This window comes from Pelodiscus sinensis, chromosome 2, assembly GCF_049634645.1.
Source record: "Pelodiscus sinensis isolate JC-2024 chromosome 2, ASM4963464v1, whole genome shotgun sequence".
NCBI classification, from domain to species: domain Eukaryota; kingdom Metazoa; phylum Chordata; order Testudines; family Trionychidae; genus Pelodiscus; species Pelodiscus sinensis.
In genome coordinates this window covers 181,654,555-181,681,251 of record NC_134712.1, presented here as the reverse complement: position 1 = coordinate 181,681,251, position 26,697 = coordinate 181,654,555, and the positions used below count along the sequence as shown (strand labels likewise).

Here is a 26,697-nt window from a genome sequence, read left to right as displayed (position 1 = left end):
AACAGCTGTTGAAGGGAGTGGAATCAGTTTAGATTAACTGGCAGGTTAGTGCATTTGCATTGAACTGCTAGAGTTGGTTAGCTGAGACATTTTACATAGAAGTGCGTCTAGTGTTGACAGAGCTAATGAAAAGTGAAAGTAGAATATGGGGATGAAAAGGAGGGGCGGTAACTTTTCTGGTGCCTTTGATGTTGTAAGCAGCACCATTGTGGTGTGATCTAACAGGACGTCTCCAGTTTGAGAGAATGATTAGAAATCTTTGCTAATGACCAAGGCGCGCACAAGATGAGTGTGCTCTGATTATTTTGTCATTCAGAAGAAATTTGAACTTGCAGAATGAGGATATTCTGTTTCTGATAAAACAAACTTGAGGTCATATTCTCATTAAAATGGGCAGTGTGATAGACCACAGGATTTAAAAGCAAATTATTGCCCAACATAGACACCAACAGCTTTCTGTTATTGATCAGAATTTCATTTGTAATTCTCATTGTAGGTATCCTTTTAAAACAAGACCCCTTGGAACACTTGAGCATGTGTTTTAATTTACCCATTGACTTGAATGGGACGATTCAGAGGTAAAGCTAAGCATGTGCTTAGTGTTTGCAAGATATCTACCTAAGTTGCCAATTAGAGCGGCTCTTGTTACCACACACTAATTGAAGTGCTTCATTGGTTTTCTCCTGGCATGACCGTTCCATGCTGTATTTTATTCTGTATGGAGATAGTCATATTCTCTTCCCTGAGAGATGAAAGTACATATGATCAAACATAAATAAAACTGGGGAAGGTCCCAATGTGCAGATAAGTTGGTCACTATGAAAAGTTGCTGCTGACAAGTTCTCTTCCTTCCAAGAGTATTTTTATACACCTAAGAATGAGGCTGTTTGAATTGTAGGTGTTGGGGTTTCTTCACATGCATTAAAGACTCTCTCTTTTTGACACATGGATGCCCCCCCTCCTGATCCGAGAATCTGGGGGAAAGTGAAAATAAACACAACAATGTAACTTAGAAATGAGTTTTTAATTATTGTTCTTGCCCTGCTGGGAAACCTTCCTTCCCACCACCCCCACTAAATATGCTTCACTATTTAAAAGTAATTTTTGTGCAGTGGATTTATCATGTCTGCTAAAGCAATTTAATTTCATCTATTTGTGAAGCTCACATTTTTGACTAGTAAGCTGTATAAAATCCTTTAGTCTAATTAGAAATGCTGTAATTTGTTTAACTCTTCAGATTCTGAAGGTTGCTTATTTCATACATGTATTGTCTGGCCATTCTCTCATGATACAGTTTGATGCAAACACTTTTCTCCAGGAAAAGAGACTTAAGCTAGATGACATCTATAAAATGGAATGGAACCATTAAACGCTAAAGTAAAATATTTATATGGATAATGTGGCAACAGCCAATGTTAAAATGGATCAGAATACTTTTAAGATGCCAAAACTATTAACACGGGGCCAAAAAAAATGCTATTGATCCTGTTAGGGTTTTAGGTAATACTGAAAACCCAACCATAATTGGGTGTACTAAAAATACATTTTAATAGCTTGTTTTGAATCTTTCCCTTCTGCTTCTATAAATGTCAAGTATTAAGTTGCAGTCTTTTTTTTTCTAATTATTAAATCTTGGCAATGAATAGATACGTTGCATTCTAGAAATTTCAAGAAAAAAAGAAAACAGGATCTGAATTAGATAGCTCCAAGACAGCTGCTCTCAGTTAATCAAAATGTCACTCCAGCAGTGTGCCTAAATCCTTTCTAATTAGAATTGCAAGGTTTATCATGAGCTCGCGTGGTCCTTGCTCTTGTTCCCCTTTAAATATAGATCCAGATTCCAATCTCAATTACATCAGTCTGTCTGGAATAACTCAGTTACGCTGCATGCTAAGACCTGAATCAGGTCCATTCTGTTTAAAGGAAAAAAACTGTGTGAAACAGGAGAGAGATTCTAATCTTCTCATCTAATTATAAAGAAGGATTAAATCAGTTGGGAATGACAGACGTAGTTCTTTCTTAAACATAATAAAGAACAACAGCCAAATTGGAAGCAGCTGTCTTAGTAACAGATGCAACCAGAACTGAAAAAGCTGGCTTTCATGGCAGAAAACTGTGAATTGAAAGCTCTACAGGGATGTTGCGTGGGATATGTGTTTTTAAATAGACTTTTTTGTATGAAAATTATTCTACAGGTTCTTCAGAGGTTTTTGTTGCTTTCTCCTGGAGCAGCAGGCAGGTCCTTTTTGAATCCCATTTTTCAGCAGGAGCACCATTTTACAATGTGAACTACCAATATGGGGTTGGGCTTTGTCAGGATCTGTGGAGACCCAGGTCCAGCGTGTTAAGCAGAGATGCTCAGAGTGACCAGAACTCTGGAAACTGTTTTGAAAGTCTCCTCCTTAAATTCCTTTAGCAAGCATGTAGCTGTCCAGCTTACCATAACTAATCCCAAGAGATGCCCCTATCCTTTCTAGAGGATACTTAAAAGGAAAAATCCAAATCACTGAGAGAGTGTGCAGGATTGTGAATTGCTCACTTGTGTGTTAGAACAGTGATGCTCAAGGGTTCAGTAGCCAAATTAATTATCATTACCCCAAACAGTAGTGTGACTACATTGTTTCATGTTTTGTGTATAACTCTCATAGCAAAATGATCATGTATTATTATTTTTATCAAGAACAATTGGTTGTTAACCTAGTAAAAGCATTCTGATTGGTTAATAAATAATTCAGTGTGTTAATGTCAAGTGCTGCAAAAAGCCACAGGAGACACTTACTGCTTATCATTGCATTAGAAAATCACGCAACATGCCAGGTGTCTTTGTCCTTTACCTTCCTTGAGGTTCTTCCCCTCCCCTTCTTGGCCTTTCCCAGTCACTGGCCTATGAAGAATTCCTTTCTGGTGTATGCTTTCCTGATGTTTATGTACACCACTTTCTGGAGATATGTTCTGACATCCAACATGGAAATATTAGCTTTTGGGTACATTCTAGGGTAGTGGATATTTTGATGAACAGTTCTTGTTTAATATACTAATGGCAATCCCGATTCTTACATTCTTGTCTGCTGTTTGACTCCTAATCCGCATCCCTACACTAGAAGCAACAGACAAAATAAAATTGCACAAACACTAACTTTCCCTCTTCTTTTCTTCCTCTCTTGTAGGATGCACGCCAGAAATTCCGTTCTGTGCTGGTGGAAGCTACAGTGAAACTAGATGAACTTGTTAAGAAGATTGGAAAAGCTGTGGAAGACTCTAAACCTTACTGGGAGGCCCGGAGGGTAGCCAGACAGGTGAGAACTCTTTTTTTTTTTTTTTTTTTTTTTTTTAAACTTATGCTGGTAATTGGATCATGTTACAACACACACTGGAAAGTACACATTGAATATATCAAATGGTTCTATTAATAGCACCTTAAGTATAGGCATGCGGCTGACACTTTGATAAATGTTTGGGGTTGCATGCCCACCATATGAGTTGATGGTGAAATCTGTTCCCAGCCTTGACAATGACTGGGTGTTCACTCTAGTCCGAAACAACCACATAGGCATAAGCTATCAATAGCAAAATGCTTGTTCTATTCTCAAACACTAATAATGGCCTTTCAGACAGTAAAAGACTCACTCAGGTTCCTTCCTCTCAGTAGTTATAATTGCTCTAAAACCAGCTAGAGAGCTTGAATTTCTGCCTCTTGATTGCCTCTCAAAGCTTAATGCTAAGTACTAAAATTGAAGGGTATTAGGATTTGTTCAGCCCTATTTTTCCTCCCCCACAACCAAGAAAATTCTGCTGATTTTTTTTTTTCCTTTTAAGTATAACCACACAGTATCACTCTGAAATGGCCAAATATTCAGGGATGTATCTCCTCTCTGACATGAATTATGGCCCTTGGGTGTTTTAAAGTTAGCATCTGAATCTGTTAATTTCATCCCTGGGAAAGCCCACTTGTTTAGGGCAAGTGAGTGGGCTGAGTTGGGCTAGGGAGCAGAATGGCTAGAGCTGCTGGCTGTAAAAGAAGTGAGAGCTCCTAGGAACACAGAGGTGACTTCTCTTTTAAGAAGTCTCTTATCTCAAGATAAGACGTGCATGTGCAATACATACATATAGCAAGCATATTTGTATGGCTCCACAAAAGGGAATGCAAAAAAGACCCCAGGACTTAAAGTTGACTCCCTTAGAAGTCCATGGTAGATGTGGGTGTCTGTTACTCCTGAAAATTGCACCACTTTGTTAGGCACACGACTTCAGGCTCTGGGTTACAAAAATGTCCACTGTGACCCAAACATGACCGCTGCTGCTGCATCCCAAAAAATAAAACTTTATCTCTGCTTCAGTGGTTCCCAAACTTTACTGAGGTGACTCAGCACCTGCATTTTTGTCCTTTTTAAAAATTTTTTTATTTAAATGAGATCTGTTGTTACAAGCATGCACCCCTGCCCTGGCACTGTAACCCTAACCCTGACCCAGTGCAGAAAGGAGCCATGATGGTGGTGCAGGGGTTTGGAGAGTGAGTTCACTTTGTGGCAGTAGCAGCTGTCCTGCAGGACTGGACTTGCTCTGCCAGCTCCAGACATTATGGCTGTGTTAGGTTGCGTTGTTTGGAGTGGGGAGCTGGGGCCCTGTCCCATGGGTAATTTGCTCTCCAAATTGCTCACCCCTGCCCTATCCCTAAGCCTCCCATCCACACCTGTCCAGAAATATACATTGCTTATGTCAGAACTGGTGGTGTGGTGTTCTGGCTCTGTGCATGGTAGCTCACCCAGAACCTTCCTGGTTGAGACCCACCAATTAGGAAACATGGCTCTGCTTATTTGTTGTTTTGAGTTATGGTAGCTAGAGTATCTTGTGAAAGGAAAGGTTTGTGTTCTGTTAAAAAAAAATACTATTTATAAAACACTCATGTAACCATTGCATTTAAAAATAAAGATACCACTGAAAAAAATTACAATACTTCAGTAATGACAGATTGATCGGTAGAGATTACCATATTTATTCAGTTCCTGTTAGGCGTAAGTAAAAAGCTATCCTTTCCAGATTTGCCCATTTACTCAGATTAATACTGTTCTGTGTTCTTCAGATTCCTTGATACTATCTCCTTTTTGGAAGTTTATCTTGTAGCTATTTATAGCTTGCATCCCAAAAAACCTTTTATCACTTGCATTGGGTAGAGTTGGGTGGTCCCATCTGTGATCAGAGTCCTATTGTGTTTGGGGCTGTACAAACACATAACAAACATGGACCCTTCATTAATTATGGCTAATTACATGCTAAGGTCTTGTAACCTAACCGCTTTAGGGTCCAGGGGAATACTGTGCAAGAAATGTTATACAACAGAGAGTGCGCCAAAGATTACAAACCATGTTATCAAAAACAATTTGCTGTCCTAATCAATTTTATTAAGTGTCTGTAGCAAAATACAGTTTTCAAAAGGCTATTGGAAAATGATCAACTGGGAGAAAAAAATCATGAAACATTGTTCACACTGGGATATTGAGCCATTTCAGTCATTCAGGGATCTTTTTAACTTTTTGATTCACAGAGGAGTGATGGGAACTCAAGTAACAAAATGATTCCCTCCCAGAGCACCTCTAATTACCTTTATACATTAACTGTGTAACATGTGAATTATTTTCATGTAGCCAAACACCATAGAATCATTATAGTTCCCTCCTGTCTTGAGCACAAAGCTGTCCTCTGCTGACAAAGTTAAGTTGAAAATACTTAACAGTTGAAAATCTCTTCACAGTTGGCATGGAGAGAGAAGTGGATTTTCATCATGTTCCTTGAAGGGAAGTAAAAAATCTGATACATAAATTCTTGTCCTTTTGTAACAAAGATCTGACTTACTACCAATGTTCAGTTTGGCTGAACTGTCCAATTGTACCAAGTAACTTAGATTCAAAATGCTACAGGATTGCTACTGTCTCATCTGAGTTGTCTGACTCAAGCAGTGTTGAGTCATGGTGAGATGGTTGGCTTCGCTAGTGCGCTGACATGATTCTCCTGTGAAAACTTCAGCAATGCCTTTTATTAAGGCAGAGTCAGTCGCATTGGGGCAAGAGTTGTGACACGAACATAAAAACACCAGTGAAATCAGGCTTCCAATTAGAGATGAGTTTACTTTTCCTCAGGGCAGCCCGAGAACCCTGAGACCTCCTGGCCCTATGCCATCTTGTGCAATTCTGCCCTGACAGGAAAATGTTACAAGCTCAAGACTAATGAATCTTCCTGTAAGGTTTTGCCTGCAGGACATGTTTTAGGAGAAAGTCAGTGTTGCTTTTCAGAAACACAGCTCTAGTACAATGCAATGGTGATTGATTGGGACTAGGTGTTGGGTTTTCTGCACTTCCAATCTATTGCGTGGAGCTCGGACTCAGATTATTGGTCGCAAAGCATTAATGTTCAATTCATGTTGGGACACAGTGACTTGGAAAACTGAGGACCAGAAAACCTAGGAGGAATTAAGAAAATTGGGACAACGGTGGCAAGAGTGATTATTCACTCTTGTTTTTACATTGTCATGCAGGCACATTAACTTGGGTGTTTTGGGGGAGGAAAATGTACTGCCTGGGAAGCTGAGCATATAAAATGGTGGTGTGCACTTTTTTTTTTCTTTTCCTGGCTTCAGAAGGGAAGCTGGCTAAGATAGCAGCCCAACATTTGCTTTGACTTAACCAGGAGTATTGAGATTAGATTTAGCTACATCATGGGCTAGCAAGTCAACTCTGTCATTGCAACAATCAATTTTTTTTTGTGAGTGCTGCTTATTCATGAAAAGTCTTGATCCTAGCCTGCTGCCATAGGTAATTAGTCTGAGAGTGAGACTTCTTCTAACTGCTAATGTAATGGAGAAATGGAAGCAGGGGGGAGCAGAAGAATTGCAAGAATATCTAAAGATTTAATCACTGGGAAAGGGCTGGATGCTGTGGGGGGTTTAAGAAGTGTTGAAGCTGCTTAATACTTCTCAAGATTGGGCCCGGAGAGTCTGACTGTACAAGAATTTCCTGCAAGTCTTGATTAAGCGCTGGCTGGGAGTATGGGACTGGTATGTTGCCACCATAGATGTTGCCATCAGGTACTGTGGAACAACACGCTGTGCCAAAGGAAGCTTGGCCACTTTAGTGCCTGTGAAGCACAATACTGTGAATCAGAAATAATTTGGTTTCCAGCTATTACATGGCTTTGAGCATATCACTTGGCCTCTTTCAAAAATGGTGAGGTCAATCTCAGGGTGGGGTTGAATCTTAATTTAATGTATGTTGGTATGCTTTGATGCCGTTGGCTGGAAGAGGCTATGGAAGAGTTAAGTGGTGTTCTTCATGAGATCTTCACTGATTGCTAAGCTAGGAACCAGTAACTTGAACAGGCTCTTACCAGAAATGTTGGGAGGAAGAATCATTGAAAGGAATGCATGTTTGTTTCCTCTTAGGTCTTGCACTTCTTCCCTGGTCCAGCTCTACAACCAATTATGTTGTAATGTTCTTGGCTTGCTTTCTTATGTAACATCTCATTGCAAACAGACCCTACGTGCATTAGAAACAATATCTATACAGGGATCGCTGCGCCACAAAATGCAATCATATTTGGGATGTAAAACCTTGTTGCTTTGGTCATTAGAAGGCAAGGAGTTAAAGTCCACTCATCTTGACTAGAAAACTCTTCTTGGGTAAAGGTGCGGGGAGAGGAATTTGAGAAGCAAATGCTATGTCAGCAAAACTGTGACAGACTCCGTATTCATATTTGGCAGCCTGCCATCGTGTTAGTGAAAAGCAAAACTACTGGCACAGATGAAATAGATAAACTAACTGACCTCTTCTGGTTGAAACAGTGTGTGCGCTTAACCACTTGGCATCTGCAAAAGAAGGAAATGGAAAGAGCCCTGAAAATACGTGGATATTCACTTTGTATCCGCGGGTATCTGCATTGTGGATGCGAATATCCATGGTCCCTTTTTTTGCAGATACAGATATCAATTTAGTATTTGTGCAGGGCTTTAGAAATGGGATAAAATAAATCTTTAAAAATGTCTTTTAAAAAAAAAATTGGCAAATCCTTTCATTAAAAAAAGTGACCTGCTGCTTTCTCCAGCCAGAACTTATGATGCAGCACTAGTATTGTAAGGGATGGTGTTTAGATAATTACTGTAACTTCTAAATCGAGTTATAACTGCATTAATCTTAGATGCTGTACTGCTGTTACCAAACAGAAGTTCTGCTAATAGTCACAACTTATTTAACTCCTAAGTAAAATGGGTGCAAAGAGCATGATAAGGTATGTGAAAACTAGCATGGGAACCAAAATAATAGCACCTTCTCTAACAAGGAGAGTAAAGTTCCTGAAGTGATCATGAAGGGCCCTTGAGAGCACCTCCTTGCATATTTTTTGTAAATGAGTTACTTTTACTGGACAGAGCAATGTGACCTTTTTTGTTTTTTCTCAAGCTATGAGAACAATCCACAACTTGTGTATTGGGTTGGTTGGTTGGTATGCATCGTGGCTGTAATAAGAGTTCCGTAGAGGCGTGAATGCTTGAAGGGAAATGGAGTGGGAGCTGCTCTTGCAGACCTGCATTGAATATTTCAGACTCTCCTGCTTAGAAGTGAAGTAAATGGCTTGGGTCTGCTGTAGGAAGTCAGGCATTATTGTTTGAAAAGCTATTGCCTCATCTTCTGGACAGAAGCTACTTCTCTGGCTAAGTGGTGGTTTAGGTATTAAGCAGATCCCAGAAGAGCTCTGTGACAGGGTAGTATTGGTATGGGTCCTTTTTAAAGAGGTCCATGCAAGGTGGAGTCCTTTCTAAAATGCTGGCTTTTTGTAAACTGGGGAGCTCATATTGGGATATGGGGTGGGGGAGAGAAACCAGACTTGAGGTTCTTTTAACCTTGCCAGACTTGGCAGCTGTATTAGTAGTTCTTGAGGCTGAACAGAATCATCCTAGGGAAGTGGTGGCTTGGCTGAAACAGCTGTGAAGGAGAAGGTGGGCTTACCTTGTAGCCAACCTCCAAGCCTCTCTGCCTTATCTGGGAATGTAGGGGAGGCTGACAATATCATGCGGTTGCTAGTGAGGGGAAATCTGCGTGGAAAGTACCAGGAGAACAGCTTAGCTAGACGTGTATAGAGTGGGAAGGGTTCTAAAGTTAATGTGGGCTGTGACTGATTTTAAATAGGACCTTTATTTCAGCTCTCTCTCTCCTCTCCCACATATCCCCAGTATTTTATTCCCTGCGGGCCTGCTCTGTAGGGCAGTGTTTTTTCCTCAATTTCATAATGAAACACATCATTCAATCTTGATGCTCACCTCTTGCCACTGCCATGGGGAATCGAGGACAGGATGACGTCAGTCTTCCTGTGAAACACGGAGTTCCCTTGGCATGACCATGAGGGAACCAGCAGCACGGATTTTTCTCCCTTTTTGTTTGTGGGACTCTGTGTGCTGTGTACTCTGACCGCATGACCAGGCATCGGTTCAGTTGAAAGCCCACCATGAATTATGGCAAGAAGGGGAGTTTGACATGATAGCACTATTTAGGGAGGGAAATCACTGCCTGCTTTTCTGCTAAGGCATAGAATAACTAGAGAAGCAAAGTTTATTTCAAAAGCAGGATATCCTGAGGGTTAGGGAAAGAAAGTCTTTTGTCACACACTAAATTTGATGGAGTGTTTTCTCTGCTGCCACAGAGATATCTGATCAACATCCGTTAATCCGTATATAGTATACAGGTAACCTGACTATAGGGACTAAGGATATTAAGAGGCAGGTAATTCACTAATTATGTAGGTGAACATTTTCAGTCTACTACATGATTAGTTGATAAAGGAAGGCTTGTTGAGTCCTGGCTCGTGCTGGGGCCAGGTACTACCCCCTCTGTGGCTTTGTAGTTAAAATGTAGTAAGAGCCAGGTGCACAGGCAACTTTGCTCTTACTATATTTAAAATGCTGAGGTGCAACAGGGGGTAGGTCCCAGACCCGGTGGGAGATGGGCTTGCTCAGTCCCTGCTCACACTGGGTCCAGCAGCCCCTGTCCACCGGGGGGGGGGGGGGGGGGGTCACAGATTCCCTGTGGAGACAGTGCTGGGGGGAACCGTTTTTTAAGCCTGCTTTTAAGCTCCTGCTTCTCTTCCCCCCCCCCCCACCCCCATCCTTGCTGCCTCTGATACAGAGGCAGCAGAGGGGAAGGGGGGGAGGGGAGGAGAGGAGAGAGAGTGCTCAACTACTTGCTTACGTCCCTAATAGGGATGAGTCAAATTCCAGTGTGACCGTTCCCATTCTGCTTTCAAGCACATCAGGTTAGACACATCACTATCTCTGGTCTGATTATTTCTGCATAGCGTTCTGTTTTACTGCTGCTTGAATGTTCCAAACGACCCTATTGTCATTTGGTGCATTTCATCTTTCAGTGTGATGCCTCAAGGCACCGATACATGGTGATCAGGGAAGAATGAGGTCATGAAGACTTTATTTGGTCAGACAGTTAGGCTTTGGGTGACTGATGTGATTTTTTTTTCTTTAGGCTGTGATTTAACATTTATTCGCTGCTTTTGTCAGCTGGCTGAGTAGAGGAATATTGGGAGTCTTGGATAAACTATTCTAAACCAGCAGGAAGACAATGGATACTTCCTGATGAGACTTGAAAAGTCCTCCTTGGAGGTCAGATTGGTGAATTAAAGATCCAGGATATAGTCCTCTTCCCATTAGGCTTGCTAATATTGAGTATTGCTCAAGAGTGGCCTGAGATAGCAAGGGATGGCAGGGGTTAGTTGGTGCTCTGCCCACTTGGTGGTGCAGGGAGGGTTCATATTTGGGTATTGAATGGCTCTGCTACAGATATAAAGGAATCACTGTTTCAAGGAAACTGACTTGCCATTGCCTCTTTAGAAAGAGGGTAAATGTTGCTGGCGGGACACTGGAAGACTTCTCTGCGTTTCTTCCCTCCCCATCAGGTCTTCGCTTGTGTTTTGATTAGGTGAACCGTTCCCTGGGTTGTTGTGGAACTGTGGGTTGCAATCCAGACCAGTGACAGCCTGTGTCACCATCGGTCTGTAACCTTGGGTACCTCACAGTGCCTTGATGTTGCTCCTGCTGCCTCTCTCCAATAGCATTCAGGTCAAGCTCTGAGTGGCTGTGTAGAGCTGCAGTCTTGGTCCAGCCACTCTGACACAGACAGCCTGTCAGCTATAGAGTAGCCACACACAGTAGGGTGTCTTCCAATGCACTCTCAGGCCCAGATTTCCCCCCAAAACATGTGTTCTGTGCTGCTCTGCCTGCTTCAGAGAGTTTGGATGTTTACGATCCATAACCCCTGTACAGGGTCAGCAGCCAGTAGTTCGGTACTTTAAATTGGCCTTATAGGAAATAAAGGAATCACTATTTCCTTTAAAAATATTACTTTAAAAATAACAGCGGATTCATTATGATTAAAGAATAAAACAAGCTTTTTTTTTTAAATGAGTACAGGAGAAGGTATTAAAGTAAGAAATGGTTACAAGAGAAGTAAAGATAAAATACTTTTTAGTTACTATAAAAGCAACAAATTAGACTTGGTTCAGGGTTGAAATATTGCCTCAGGTTCCCAGCAACATAGTTTCATCAAGTTCTTAAGTCAGGGTCTGCCTCAAAATCCAAAGAGCTTAGGTACAAGAGAGATAAGGAGAGAGAGAGAGAGTCTTTGAGTGAGGGTATGTCTACACTACAGAATTTTGTAGGAAAACCAGCTGTTTTTCTGACACAACCTGAGTTACATCCACACTGCAATCGCATTCTTCCGAAAGTAAATTGAAAGACCAGAGGGGTTCTTCCAGCATTGGTAATCCTCTTTCTACGAGGAAGCAGCCTTTTTCCGAAAGAGTTCTTTTGGAAAAAGATGTGTGTGGACGGGGAAGAGGGAGTTTTCTAAAGAAGAGGAAAGAGGAAGAAGCACAGGTGCCCTGGTGGCTGCTCTTTCCATAGTAATCACAATTGAAATGCGAGATAGTGTCCACACTGAATGGACAGACACATCTTTGAAATCGCTTTTTCGCTGCACTTTTGTGTGTGGACGGTCTCTTTTGGATTTTTTTTTTTTTTTTTTTTGGAAGATCTCTTCTGAAAAAAGGTTCTTCTGAAAGAAGCCTGCAGTCTAGACATACACTCGCTCAGGCTATGTGTATGTGTCCCTCACTTTTATAGTTTAGTCACCTGAGCATTACCTTTAGATAAAATTCCTTCCAACTGAGTGTGTCATGGTGAAAGAGGTTCCATGTTGTTTGTTTGAAAAGCCAATCGATCTGCAAAAATGGCCACGTGACTGCTGATGGTCAGTCAACCTTGACACCTAGCTAGAGGCATCAACCTGTTTGAGAAACAGGTGTGCTCCCCTCTCCCCCCTGGACTTGTCTAGTAAACATGCTTCACGTTTTCAGCTTATGTTCGTAAGTGTTAGTGTGCATTGTGTCTATGCATTTCACCATATTATTGACTAGCCATTTTTTAGTTTTCAAATGATACCTCACAAGGCATATTTTGTACAAAGATCACTACAATAACTAACATGTTGGGTGCAATATAAGGGCGTGTTGGATCACAGCTGCTGGTGTTTGTTTTTTTTAAAGTGACTGCAAACAATTTGAAATCCATCCTTGCGTAAAGTTTTCACAGCTGCAGCTATCCAGGCTCCTTCCTACTTGGGATGAAAATTCCCCTTTCAATCAGTTAACTGGTTAAATGTCCCCCCCCTCCCTTCCTGCAGCCCCTGTTGGTTAACCATAACTGGCACGCATTACCCATCAAGGGTGTTGCTAACCAGTTAACCATTCACATCTCTACTTCTTACTGGGAGGTCTAATTGTGTTCCTGACTATTTTGGACACCCTTAAAACATCTTTTATGGTCTGTACGTACCAACCGCCTTCACTGCTGTGGAGTTACCCAGCTTGCTGCTCCTTACCTAGCCAAAGGATTGAGTCACTGTTGGTGTGAGGCTTTCCAAGGACTGAGCACATGTCCTCACAGCCTGTTGTAGGTGAGACTGGAATCCCAAAGTCTTTGTGTTTCTTGCATTTTCTTTTTGCTTATGCTAGGATCTCTGGTAGGGAAATATTTACAGATCCTTAATGTCAACCCTGTGAGAACCTGCTGCTGCTTTGATGATTTAATGAGATGTGATTATGGTGTGCAGCCTGGTTCACTGAATACTTATCTCAAGTAATTATAAAGTGAAGTGTACTATGGTAAGCCACTTAAATCTTGCCACGTCTGTTAGCACGTTATCACTTTCTGTTGTATTACGTTTCAGTAGGGAAGACTGTTGTCAGATGCAAAGAAGCATGTTGGCTAGCTCTGGTAAATTTTAAACAATCAAGTGTCAAATATAACCTTAGACTTGCGGTATGTGCCAAAGGATTTTGTTCTTTAGTATCTTATCTAGATGAAGAACTCCAGATTTCAACCTGACATTCCAGCTCTTGTTTTAAAGAAAAGGATTTCTTATAAAACTGGTCAAGTTGCTTATAAACCCGTATTCCATAAGTTGAGGGAAGGATGGACAATTTTATTTTTGGCGTTGCTGAAATACACCACCAATATGTATGGTGCTGTATAAGAAGGCTGCCTTTGCAGTATTAGTACAGTATGACTGTCCTTGGTGCCATATTGTGCTAAATAAGGAGAGTAACTGTAGTCTGACTTGCAACCTGGGAGAATCTCACTCAAACTAGTAAAGTCTGGATATGTGATGCATTTTCTGTGGGATCTCCATATGTGCCCTATACAAATGCATCACAGAAAGCATTGTTAGTTAATGAGTTGGGGAGAAAAAAGCCTCTGAGAGCCATTTAAAAGCTAAGAGCATGATGGAGGGGAATAGGCTTGATGGCTTATCACTCACTAGAGTAGGACTGGAGAGCTTAAAGCCTTCATGAGAACACCTGAAATTAGAGAGCTTCCAGTGACATCTGTGCATACGTACTGTCCTAGGAGAAGTGGCCTCTGCTTTATGAAGTCCCCTTTTTTGGTCAGATACATGGCAGTGCCATATGATTGATGCAGGCTTCCTTTATGTCTTGAATTCTTTAAATACTCTGCTTTTGTCCAGATTAAAATTGTTTGGGTTAGCATGTGAGCATTGTCATCTCTGGAAATGGGGCTTCATATTTGGGCTAGGTGACAGGGGAATTAAGTGTGGTGGTCTTGGCTTAGTCTATAGCAGACTAGCCCTGTTGTAGTAGAGGGGTGTGTGTGTGGGGGGGGATACTTTGCCTTTAAACAATTGCTGTAAACAGTGATAGAAAATTGAGAAATTTATATCTGCTGTAGTCTAGCTTTGCCTTGCTTTCCCTGTCCCACCCTGTAAAAAAAAATTGCCATTCATGTAAACGAGTTGAGGTCCTGGGGACAATTGGAGCTATAACAATTCAGCCTTATAGGAAGGAAAATTCCAAAATCTTTAATCAAGAATCTGATAACTAGGTAGGGACATCTGGTCATTGTATTCCACATGCATTTTTATTATGTCCAGGGAGAGAAAATGGTTTATGCCCAGATGTTGGAGATCTAGTGATTGGACTGAAATGAATTTTAAAAAGCAAGTTTAGGGACTTCTTTAAAAATGTAGGTTAAACCAATGTGCAGTGTAATAGCTCCTTAATGGAAGCTTCGAAGATACAGAAGTTTCAAGCTCTTGACAGGAATAGAAGAGAAATTAGATGTTCTGACAGTAATGTAGAGAATAATTATAGACTTTTATGTAGCTCAGCAGAGATTCTCCTAAATCTACCATGTAATGGGACAGCAGGCTTTGAATTTTATAAGTGGTTGATTTGCGTGTATGTGGAAAGGGGAGGCTCTACATTTGAGATGACTCATTGCAGTTCCTCTAATTTGACTCCTTGTTGTTGTTTTGTGTTTTTGAGGGGAGAGGATGGTTGAGTAGTATTTTTAAGCACATATTGATTTTTTTTCCTCCCAAAGAGGAGAGTGGGACTCCCTGAAAACTGTGTGGCTAAACCAGGGTAGGCAACAAGCCATTGGGTCTGTCCTGCGGACTGCCCCATCTGGGCCTCCAGGCACAGAGCAACTCTCACCTCTTGGCTGCTCCCTATGGGGCTCTGCTCTGGGTAGAGGCTTCGCACACTGCTCCCACTCCTTAACAAAATCTCTTGGCTCACATTGGCCAGTTTGGTCACATTTTTCTGGGGTCTCTCTCATTTCCAGGCAGAAGGGGTGCCATTTGGGGGGGGGGGGCTAGTGAGGACTATAGCCCAGTTCTTTGCCAGGGGATGGTGGAAAGGCCCAAACTATAACAGGGTTCCAATAAGAACAAGATCAGTTCAAGGAGAATAGGTCCCTCAGTGGCTACTAGCAGGGTGGGTAGGGATGGGAATCTGGAAATGGGTGATAGGGGATGGATCACTTGATTGTCTCTTCTGTTCATTCCCTCTGAAGCTCCTGTCATTGGCCACTGTTGGAAGATAGGGAACTGGGCTAGATGAACCTTTAGTCTGACCAGTCTGATGTCCTTTTATTGAACCAGATATACCTGCCCCTTTCTGTAACTTATTAGACCCCACTCCCATCCCAGAATTGAGAGTGCATCCAGGACCTGTCTCTCCCTCTGCAGAGTGTCTAATAGAGTATACATTAAAAATGTAAGTCTTACCAGTGTCCCTTAAGTGACTTGCCACAAAATGCCAGAACGTGTTAATGTTAGAACTGAGCGGATCTAATATTTAATTGTATTCAATTCCTATATAAAAGACAGCGCTCCTGTCAGCTAACTGCTAAGTTATCTGCCGAAAAATCAACTAGAGATTTCAAGTGTCTTAGTAGCCCCTGGAAAGGGGTGATGTGTGGGAGGGCTGACAGAATATCCCCCTCCCTGATTTGCTGCTTGGCTTGTACTGAGCATGCACATTAACAGTGCTGAAGCTGTTGTTGTAAGTCTGCTGCCCTGTGCCCTCATGCCCCCCTCCCCAGTTGACTCTAGATCTTTCGAACTGAGGGTAAAATAAATGTCTCCACTTCCCACAAGTTAACCATTGTATCTATCTATTTTTTCTGGGATTAAGGATGTTGTGGTGTACTCATCAGATGAGCCTGGGACTTTCCTTTCTTGTTGTTTTTCTGAGGCTGCCCAGCAAATTGGATAACCCAAAGATTCTGTTGATCTGGAGTCGAGCTTTAGGGCTATTTTTAGGCAGTTGGATTCTGTGATGACTGGGGCTGTATAATCCTTTCTTTTCCTTTTAGTCGTATCTTGTGCTCTCTGGAGTGTTTGAGTATATGAGGGATACTATAGAAAAGTGTCTCTTATTTAAGCAACATTTAACCTCAGTGTGACGTTTGTGAGCACATCCATGGGGAAACCGTTTTTAGACTGGAGTATGACTGACTAGTAAAATGGAACACTTCTGACATTTAGCTATGGTAGAATCAAGTGTGGGCAAACCAGGTCCAAACTAATGGACATGGCTTGGCTGCTAGTTGAGTCAATGATTCTGGTAGCTAGAAAGTGCGCTTGTTAACTTAGGATTCGTTGGCTGTTGAATAGGTAAACCCACCCTGGTAATGATCAGGAAAGGTTCAGCATGGGTGCAGATGTTGTCACTGCTTTCACTGGTCAGTGAATGTGCCCAAGGGCTAAAAGCCTTGGGTAGTGCTAAAAATAGTCTAAATACTGTTTTGGGAATGATCCTGCCCCATGTTGCAAAAGATTAAATGTGGCAATATCAGGGATAGACAGCTGATATAGCAGACTACCTAGTGTCCTCTCTTGTAGTTTTAGTATCTTAACCACATGTGTAAATTACTTAAAAGATGATAACCTAAATGGAAATGTCCTTTTTGTTTCTGAACAGTCTAGCTGGGAGCCAGTTAATTATTTTTGAGTAGTAAGCAAGTATTGGCTAGTAGCAAGACAAACTTTAAACACTTGTTTAAAGATTAACAGGAAAGAAATACATAGGTTTCACATTAACAAACTAAATAGCTTATGGCAGTGACTTTGGGCTATAAATGTGGTTTCCAAGTTTCTTTCTTAAAGAAATAGTTACATTTCCTTTGTGTGTTAGTCAAGGGATTTTTATCAAAAGGAGTTGGAGTAGAATCATAGTTACCAAAACCCTAGGGATGTAGGTTGTCCATAATTCTGAACAAAATGTTATGGTGGGTCTTTCAGAAGTTTACAACTGAACATTTGACTTAGTACTGTTTCAAAGGTGTATTATGCAGAAGAAAAATGTTGCTTTCCCATTATTTTAGTAACTTACATTTAACACAGTACTGTATTATATTTGCTATATTTTTTTTGTTTCTTCTGCTGTCTATGTACTTCTAGTTCCAAATGAACTATGTTGCTGACTGGTCAGTTCATAACCTGACGTTCACAACTCTGAGGTGCTACTGTAGGACCTGACTGGTTCAGGGCGAGGGAGTTTGCTGGACCAGGGGAGATGAATTCTGGGCCCTCTTCTGGTGGACTCTGTGTTCTCCCAGGGTCCATCAGCAAACCTGGATGGGCTCCCCTATGGGCTTCTAGCTCCCACCTGGATCCACTGCTGGTCCCAGCTGCTAAGCTCCCTGCTACCAGGGCTCTCCAGTCTAGCAGCATGGACCACAAATGTTGCTGGACTAGAGCCCTGGACCAGAGAGGTTCAAACCAGGGGTGCAGTTTTGGTTTTTGTAGGGTGGAGGGCAGCTTTAACCATGATTCCATTCCAGAGGCTACCTAGGCACCTGAAAACTCCTGGTATGGGTGGGTGGGTTTTTAAGGTGATAACTTTAGAAATGAACAGACAGGAACAGTGTTCCTAATTCTTACATAAAGGGGAAAAAAACATAGAAAACACCAGTTAAAGCCATATTATAAGTTTATTCTAAATTTACAAATAACCAACAGCAAGATGTTTCTAATCCCACATCTTGAGGTGTCAGTTTTGGAACCTTAACACAGGTTTGATACTTTGTGCACTATCTTTAGTAGAGATAAATAAAATCTGCTTAGTCTGGCAGTAGTTGTTTTTTAAATGTCTTGCGGTCCAAATTATGAAGAGCATATGAGAGAGTTAATTTCTTGCAGGAACATTTAAAAGGAAATTACTAAAAAACAAGAGATCTGTGCTGGGAAAAATCAGCAAACATAGAATTGCCAGATTTCTGCTGAATCACTAGTCCATAGTCACAAAAAAACAGTATCCCAAAAGTATCTCAATCTATTTAAACAATTTATTACAACATTGGTCTGTACCTTTTGGACTTGCTCTAAGGATTTGTGAGGGGTTCTTGAGTATATAAACATCACCTCCATGACATTCACTGAGGGTACTCAATTTTGTCAAGACACTGCCACCTATAGAAATATTAGAGTAAGTAAACAGGAACCAGAATGACTTACCAGTTGTAAGAAAAGGAGGACATACAGCACAGCAGACACACAGCTATAAAATGGCTGGCTGCTTAGGGCAGCATTTATTTGTATCTGCATATGTAAACGACTGGCAGCTCCTCAAAGTGTTCTGGGGAAAAGCCCTAGAATTAAAAAGCTTAGTTGGAACCCTGCTGAGGAATCTGCATTTGTTCTATCCGTTTGTATGAGCCCTACCTGGTAACCTGACCCAAAGCCCATTGTTTGAGTCTTTCCTTTGACTACAAGTAGGAACTGAATGGAAACAATTGGAGAGCTGGGGAAAAAACAGGAGACTTAAGCAGTGTTTGTGGTGTGACAACACCTGTTTGTTTCTTGACAGCAGAGAAAGATTCCAGGTGGCAATTCTTTAGCTCTTGCAGTGAAGCACTGAAACATCCAAAACTGGGCTAACTTGAATGTGTCTGGAGCAGCAGCCCCCTCCCCTGACCTGCCTGAGCAGCTCTAGGTCTTTTGGTGTCACAAAGGGCTTATTCCTCCCAGCCTTTGTAACATAGCAACTAGTGAGGATGAGGGCAGATCATGATGAAAACTGCAGCAGTTATCTTCTGAGCTTCCTTCCCTACCCTCCACTCTCTGAGCCAGCTTGTTTCAATTAATTTGAATAAAGTTCTGCAGAAGCTTGCGGGTACCAAAGGTACCAACTGTTCCATACAAACAGCAGTGCCAGTTCATGCCTTGGCACCGATCGCGAAGCAAAACATTATGGCTACATCTACACTGGCCCCTTTTCTGAAAGGGGCATGATAATTTTACAGGTCGTAATAGGGAAATCCGCGGGGGATTTAAATATCCCCTACTTTGAAGTAGGAATAAGAGATCCTCCGGAAAAGGGCTTTTTTCCGGAGGATTGAGGCCAGTGTAGACGCTCTTTTCCAGCTTTTCTAAAAGCCGGAAAAAAGCGGCGGACATTTTTATTTAAATGCTGCGGGGGATATTTAAATCCCCCCGCGGATTTCCCTATTACGACCTGTAAAATTAGCATGCCCCTTTCGGAAAAGGGGCCAGTGTAGACGTAGCCTATGGCTACAGAGCTGACCATTCCGGCATCTCGCTTGGCACTGTTACAACTCATGACACAGACTACATGGCATAGTTACCGTCAGCACTGCTACCATCAGCACTGCTACTGTTTATGTGCAATACCCATCTTACAGTTGCCTCAACATCGCAGTCTCCTCTCTTCGGTACTAATGTCTCTCCTAGAACATCAGCACTGCACTATACCTCTCCGGCCCAGTCACATTTTCCTAGTAAACTATTAAAGTCAGTGGGAGAATTGTGCAGCTAAAGCCTTTGATTATGGGCTTCGGAAAGCTTATTCCATAACCACTTTATTGGATTATCCAGGTGAAATTCTTTAGAGCCTTTTATCCCACAAATGGCCTTCTTGAAAGTGAAAATCTCTTTTCCTCCTCACCCAAGGTAGGCCATCAGCCAATTTTTTAATGGACAACTTTTGACCTTTATTTGCAGTGACCCCTTTACCAGGACAGGCCAAACTTATTGGAAGAACAAGTAGTTACGACTTCCCAGCGAGTAGCAGAGGATGTTTTTGGGACTGAGATTTATGCTGCTCTAATGCTTTTTATCAAAGGCTCAGACCCAACCTTGTTTAAAGATCTGAAGATTTTGCAGTATTCTTGAGATACCTAAGTCAAGGGCAGATAGCTAGTTGCTTAATTTAAATTGTTACTTGTCCACAGGCATTTAGAATGTATAAAATGCATTTATTCACTAGGAGTGAGCAGCTGGAATCTTTCAGGCTGCTTTAATAGTGAACTGGTACTGAGCTGGCAAAAACATAGTTTATCGACTAAACTTGGCACCGAGCACAATGTGTTCATGATGTGCAGTTCTATCAGAAACTAAATGCTCTCCTATGTTTTAGGGCTGTGACAGCTTCAAAGGTCCTCTTAAAGGACTGTAGGATGTAAACAGGCTGAAAATGGCAAGGGACTGATTGGATAGATGTGTGTGCATAGAAAGTACCTAATCACCACTTCAGAAAGCAGTGTACCATATCTGCTTAGGGCTGATAGTGGTGTGGATAGAAACACATCCTTACTTTTTATAGCTTCTGATTTTTCTAGTTAGAAATTCCAGCACAAATGTATTTATCCACCATTGCTGTGGGGTAAAACACATTTCTGAAATGTGATATAACAGGGAAGAAGTCGAAAGTTTGCTATCATTTCAGAAGCTTTCCATGGGAACTGAACATGTGCCCCCCCTCCCTTTTTGAAACTCTTGTTTAAACTAGGGGATTTTTTTCTCCCTAGGGAGGCCTTGTTTCTGTAACTAGATATACAAACAGACATGGCATTTACAATGTGAAGTCTGATCCATCTGGTGCTGAGAACAAGTTACAAACAGCTCTTTGCAAAAGATTCTACCTATTTCATATTCTAAAGCAGGGATTAGCAGCTTTTTCCCAAGTGCCTCTCTTCCCCCCAGTAACACCAAAATAATCAACTTCACCTCCCCATGCGATGCTACTTTCCAGCATCCTTTGCACTGTTGCAGGTCCATACCTCCCTCTAACCCCCTCCCCTCTAAGGTTGGGTACGTCTACACTGCAACACTATTTCGAAATAACTAGCACTATTCTGAAATAACTTAGTCTGCATCTACACAGCAGGCAGTTATTTCGAAATAGTGTCAAAATACGGTCAAGCTGGAGGACTTCTTACTCTGGCCTCTGTAACCTTGATTGTACGATGAATAAGGGAAGTCGGAGGAAGAGTGCTCTATTTCAAAGTGCTGTGTAGACGCTCCCTATTTCGAAATAAGCTATTTCAAAATAAGCTATGCAATTGACATCTTAATTTGAGTAGCTTATTTTGAGTTAAGCCCTGCAGTGTTTAGAGACGCAAGGTGAATGAAGTAACCGTTTATTAGATCAGCCTCTGTTGATGAGAGACAAGCTTATGAACTTACACAGAGCTCTTTAGGTCTGTGAAAATGTAAGTTTGTGGTTTTAATTTTGTTCTGTCACTTCTGGCCAAAGCCGACATTTTATATTCAGTAAACATAAATTAGTTAATTTCACTTAAGAATTGTTGAAGTGTAACTGAAAATTTCATCACCCCCAGTGCAGTATGCTAAAGAAACCAAATGTAATTGCTCATATTTGAATGGTTTTCTTTCCAGGCCTGAGAGATAGAAACCCCCTTTTTTAAAAAAATGAAAGCCTTTTTATTTAAAATGAAACCTCTCTTTTATTTAAGATGGTTATGACCTTGAATTAAACAATAAAGCTCACTCCCTAAAGACTGCTAATGTGGTATATTAAATGGATGTTCTAAAGTTAGATGAAGATAAGTGATGCGACACTGAAAGTGGTCCTTAAGCTTTAATTATGAGCTTTTGGCCAACACCTTTAACCTTAAAGACAACCTAAAGCTCAAAACCCCCATATAGCTAGCTGAGTTGATTCAGAGATAATCATAAAAGAGTGTTCATTTAAAAAATACAAAAGTTTCCAGTATCTTAAAACTAGATTTAAAAAAAAAAAATTGGTTTCCTAGAATTTCTTCTTAAAACCAATCATCTCGCTCCTAACCAAACATTGAACCCAAGTGCCAAAAATACAATAATAGTACTGGCTGAGGAACATGTTGACCTTATAAGTATTTTTGTCTGGTAACAGGGCGTTCATGGGAATATGCAGTGATAATGGCTGTATTTCTGTTTTACCTGGCATTGCCTGGGTCTGGGGGGTGACAAGAGCCATGCAACCTGCCCACTGGCTTCTCCCTGAGGCTAGCCTGTCGGGAGGAAGGAGGTTGCACAGGTCACCCATCAGCTTTTCCCTGGGGATGGGGGGAAGGCCGTCTGCTTGTTTTTCCCTGGGGCCGGGGAGAAGCAGCAGGAATAGGTGCGTGGCCCAGTTGGTGGCTTTTCCTGTGGGGAGAGGCAGGTGTTCTAGGGTGGCCCGGAGGTGGTGGGGGCCGCCTGCCGGCTGGCAGCTACTACTTAGGGCTGCAGGACTTGCTGCCCCCCGGGCTCATTCATAACTGTCATTGCTTATGCACCCCTCTCTTTCCTTTTGATGTGAAACATTCCCATTGCCCTGGCACAACCAAACCCTGACCTTGCTTTAAGTGAGGAGAAGAGGAAGCTGCCTACCACATTTGGTGGCCCTAGCTCTTACTGTTTAGGAGGAGCCCTTGAACAAACAGACTCGCAGACGGACGGGCACAGAGGTGCACAAACTTGCTAAAATATATAGTAGATTGGTTGCCATGCCAATTTTTTTCCTCTGGTCCAGCTGAATGGGCAAATGGCTGCGCATACCACATTGGCTACGGGTTTTTGGAACACTGATGTGTAGAATGAAACAAAAGACAGGACTGTGCAGCATTTAAGACCTAACAAGATGGTTTATTAGGTGATGAGCTTTTGTGGGGCAGACCTACTTTCTCAGCTGAAATACAGATCTGGCCCACGAAAGCTCATCACCTAATAAACCATCTTGTTAGTCTTTAAGGTGCTGCATAGTCCTGTCTTTTGTTTCAGCTAGACCAGACTAACACGGCTACATCTCTAATGTTTTGTAGAATGCATTTCAGCTAGGAAAAACTGATGGTTCAGAATTTAGAGCTTAGATTGGAATACTTCCCAATCTCAGGACAGTTTTGAATAGGATTATCTCATGGTTACTTTGGGGCCCAGTTCTTCCAAAAAGGATTGATCTGTAAAACCAGCAGCTTTTAGAAGTTTGAGTAAATATCCAACCATCAAGTCAAATAACATAGTACATTTACTCGGTGATGCCTTTAACTTGTCTTTTCATTGGTTGGAAATATTATATTAATCTCTTTGTAGGATACTTGTATGGGTGGAGCGTTGAAATGAATCCGCAAGGATTGAAGTCATTATAAAGCCAGTTATTTCATAGCTCTCCTCCAGATTTTTAAATACTATTACTTCAAACACAGTTGTTGACAAGAGTCCCTAGGGCTGAATGACTGACCCAGGACTGGAAACTGAACCAAATCAGCATGTCACTGAATGTTAATCTACATGCTATAAACTACTGCACTTAAGAATAATTTGGCTGTAAGGAAACACTCAGAACTCGATTACAGATCTTTTCCCTGGAAAACTGTGCATCATACTGTGTAATAATGTAACCGCTCAGAAATGCTCTTCTGCTTGTTAATACTGCAGTGACTAAAAAACTGGTATTTACTTAAACTCTGAACTTCCAAAACATTGTTTCCCATTGCATTCTTGTGAAATTCAACACCAAGAGGGCTATGGAGAGCAGAATTATTAGGATTTTTTGTGGTTTCTTGCTGCCTCCTGTTTCTTCTGGATTAAAGCTGTTTCACGCAGCATTTCTCCATCTGTCATCCAGATGTTTATTGTACAGAGCTCTGATCTCCTGCTTTTTTTTTGGGGGGGGGGGGGGGGGTTGGATATGAACAGCAATGGTAATGCTTTACAGAAGACATGTGGATGTGAACTAGCAGTGACCCAGGCAAGGAAATTGGTAGCACAGGCCCAGTTCATACATAACAAAAGGGTGGAGTGTTCATCCTTAAAATCCTGCTCTTAGCTATTTAAAAAAGAAAAACATTAATTGTTTCTTGATGCCTAATTGCAGTGTCTGTTGTCTAGGCACAACTGGAAGCTCAGAAGGCAACTCAGGATTTCCAGAGGGCTACTGAGGTGCTGCGTGCTGCCAAGGAGACCATTTCACTTGCGGAGCAAAGGTTGCTGGAGGATGACAAACGTCAGTTTGACTCTGCTTGGCAAGAGATGCTTAATCATGCCACCCAAAGGGTAAGATCATTAAGGAGCTTGCCTCAATTCTCTTGTTTGGTTTGAGTGAGCTTTGTTGCATGCACAAGGCCTAGTTTTGTGGGATGTGTGGGTGGTTTGTGGGTGGTTTTTGCATGAGGGATGACGCAGAAGGGTGGAATAACACTTACTGGGTTGCACTGGCAACTGACTAGAAATGGGTTGTGAATCAGACCTGAGGGGCACCATTAAAGAAGAAATAGGATGGGACTTTCTGTGAGATGGTGAAAGCCCTTTGTTCATTTCTGGGAAGTGTTCAGGAGAGCCACTTTGAATAAGCAAAGAGCCGTTCGCCCTGTGGTTGCAGCAAAAGGAGAGGATGAACGCAGTGGAGTCTGCGTAGATTTTTTTTTTTTTTAACCATGCTGTTCACTATGGTGGGAGTGCCCCTGGGCCAGCAGCTCCTTTTCTTGATTGTAGGGTAGGGAGAGGAATGCTGAGTCAGACATGCAGGTGAAGGGGGTGGGCAAGAATGGGGAGTGTCTGCACTGGCTGATTAGAAGTGAGTGCATGGAAGCCACTCTAGCGGGTTGTAAGGCCCCGAGGTCTCTTAGGGAACGTCTGCACTGCAAATAAAAACTCAGGCTGCAGCCCAAGCTCCGGGAATGTCCCACCTGGCAGGGTCCTTAAGCTTGTGTTTCAGTCCAAGGCTGGAAATCTACATGGCAATTGAAAGGCACTGCAGCCCAAGTCAGCTAGCCCAGGCCAGCTCTGGGTGTCTAATTGCAGTGTAGACATGCCCTTATTCTGATGGGTGAGGCAGGAGGAGCTGAGGCTCTGTGTAAGAAGTGCGAGTGCTTGTGTTGCTGCTGCTGCCTGTCACATCAGCTACCCGACAAAAAAATCTCTCCCTTACTCCATTAGCACCTCACCTTCTGGCCCCTGCAGCAGCTCCCTCTTAACCTTTCCCATCACGCAGTTTGTTTTCCTCTTCTTTTTCCCCTCTGTATCTTACGCACAGCAGCCCTCTTCTCTGTCTCTGGTACAATTTTTCTCACAGGCGCCATAGAAGTTGGTCCCTTAGCACCAGGAGCTTCCTCCTGGAGAGAGAGCAGCAGAGTGCTACCAATGCATGTGTCCCCCCACCCCCTTCCTCCACTGAGGCTGCCCTAGGGAAATGGAGGATAAAACAAGACTAGTATTTGGAGGACCACAGATGCTGTAAGTGCTGTGAGCCCCCCAGATATCAGTAGGGTAGTTATATCAGTAGGGTAGTTATATCTGCACTGAGACATCTCAAACCTGCATGTGGGGATAGGGCCCTGGACTCCTCTCAGTAATAGACCTAAGTTCTCTCCTTGGCTCTGCTGCCAGCCCCATACCAAGTCAATTAACCCCTCCATGCCTTTGCTTCCACCATTTGTAAAATAGGGATCATGACAGCAACCTCCCTTCTAAAGTTCTTTGAAATCTAGAGAGACTAGTATTACATAGAATCTTCTAGATGGGGGCATTAATGTTAAACACGTGTGCTACAGAAATTCTTAGTAACTGTTTTCCTCTGACTTCTTCTCACTGTCTGTCTTAAATGCAAAAATGGTGTGTGTGTGTGTGTGTGTGTGTGTGTGTGTGTGTGTGTGAAAACAAACAAACCCTACAAGAACCAAACATAAAAGCTTCCTGTGCCAAGTCTCTCCAGACGTGCCACTATTCCAAGCTGACTGAAGCAATAGGGTAACATTATCTTAGTTCTGAAATCCTAATCCCTTTGTGGAAAATGTATTGAATTATAAGGCAAGATAGTCTTCATGTATAAATTGTATACAATAGTGCTGTCAGATGGTGCACAGTACCAAAAAAGCATCAGATGCGCTGCGTGAAATGGGAAGCCTGGTATTCGAAGCCTGAACACTTATCTCATTGTCACCACCGCAATGTGTTTAAGCTTCTTCTACCTCAAAAATGCCCAAGACTAACGCCACTTTTTTGTTGTGGCTGCCCAGAAGCAGCTGTAGTCCTATTTGAAATGGCGGGGGGGGGGGGAGTCTAATAATGTTTTTGTTTCTTGAAGCATGAGGATGAAAACCGGTGCCCCTATGGGTTTGCAGTGGGCTGTACAACATTTTACTGCTAATCTGCAATTTCAAGTAAAGTTAAGCTTGGTAGTGACCAGTTACCAGTGTGAGCTGTGCATATTGCATACCAGACAGACAATGCTGCAGCTGGCATCCTTGGTGGTTTCAGTGTGGAATACCAAACAATGAATATATGAGGTGGTTCAACTACTTATTCCTGGGGGCATTCTGCACCAAGAAATTCTGCAAATGTTGTCAAAATAACACTGTGTAATCATACCAGTTTCAGCTCTTTAGGTAACTTATTTCAAAATGCATGTCAACAAGTATGTCGAACACTAGGTATGCCCCTCCCAGTAGAAAGGTCAAGAGGTACTTATGGCAATCCAGTTCCTGTTACCTCTTGCCTCTTCCCTCCCCTTTTCAGCCCAGATTGGGGCAAGGCAGAGATACAAACCCTCCCTGGTCAGAGC

General features: G+C 42.1%; 1 protein-coding gene across 1 annotated transcript in view; it reads left to right on the top strand.

Moving 5' to 3' along the window:
- SH3BP5 (SH3 domain binding protein 5) overlaps positions 1-26,697 on the top strand; it is a 61,174-nt gene that overhangs the window by 16,291 nt on the left and 18,186 nt on the right. The window contains exons 3-4 of the mRNA XM_075921941.1: positions 3,168-3,296; positions 24,027-24,191. Coding sequence (XP_075778056.1) covers positions 3,168-3,296; positions 24,027-24,191 — 294 coding nt within the window. The remainder of the gene's footprint in view (positions 1-3,167; positions 3,297-24,026; positions 24,192-26,697) is intronic.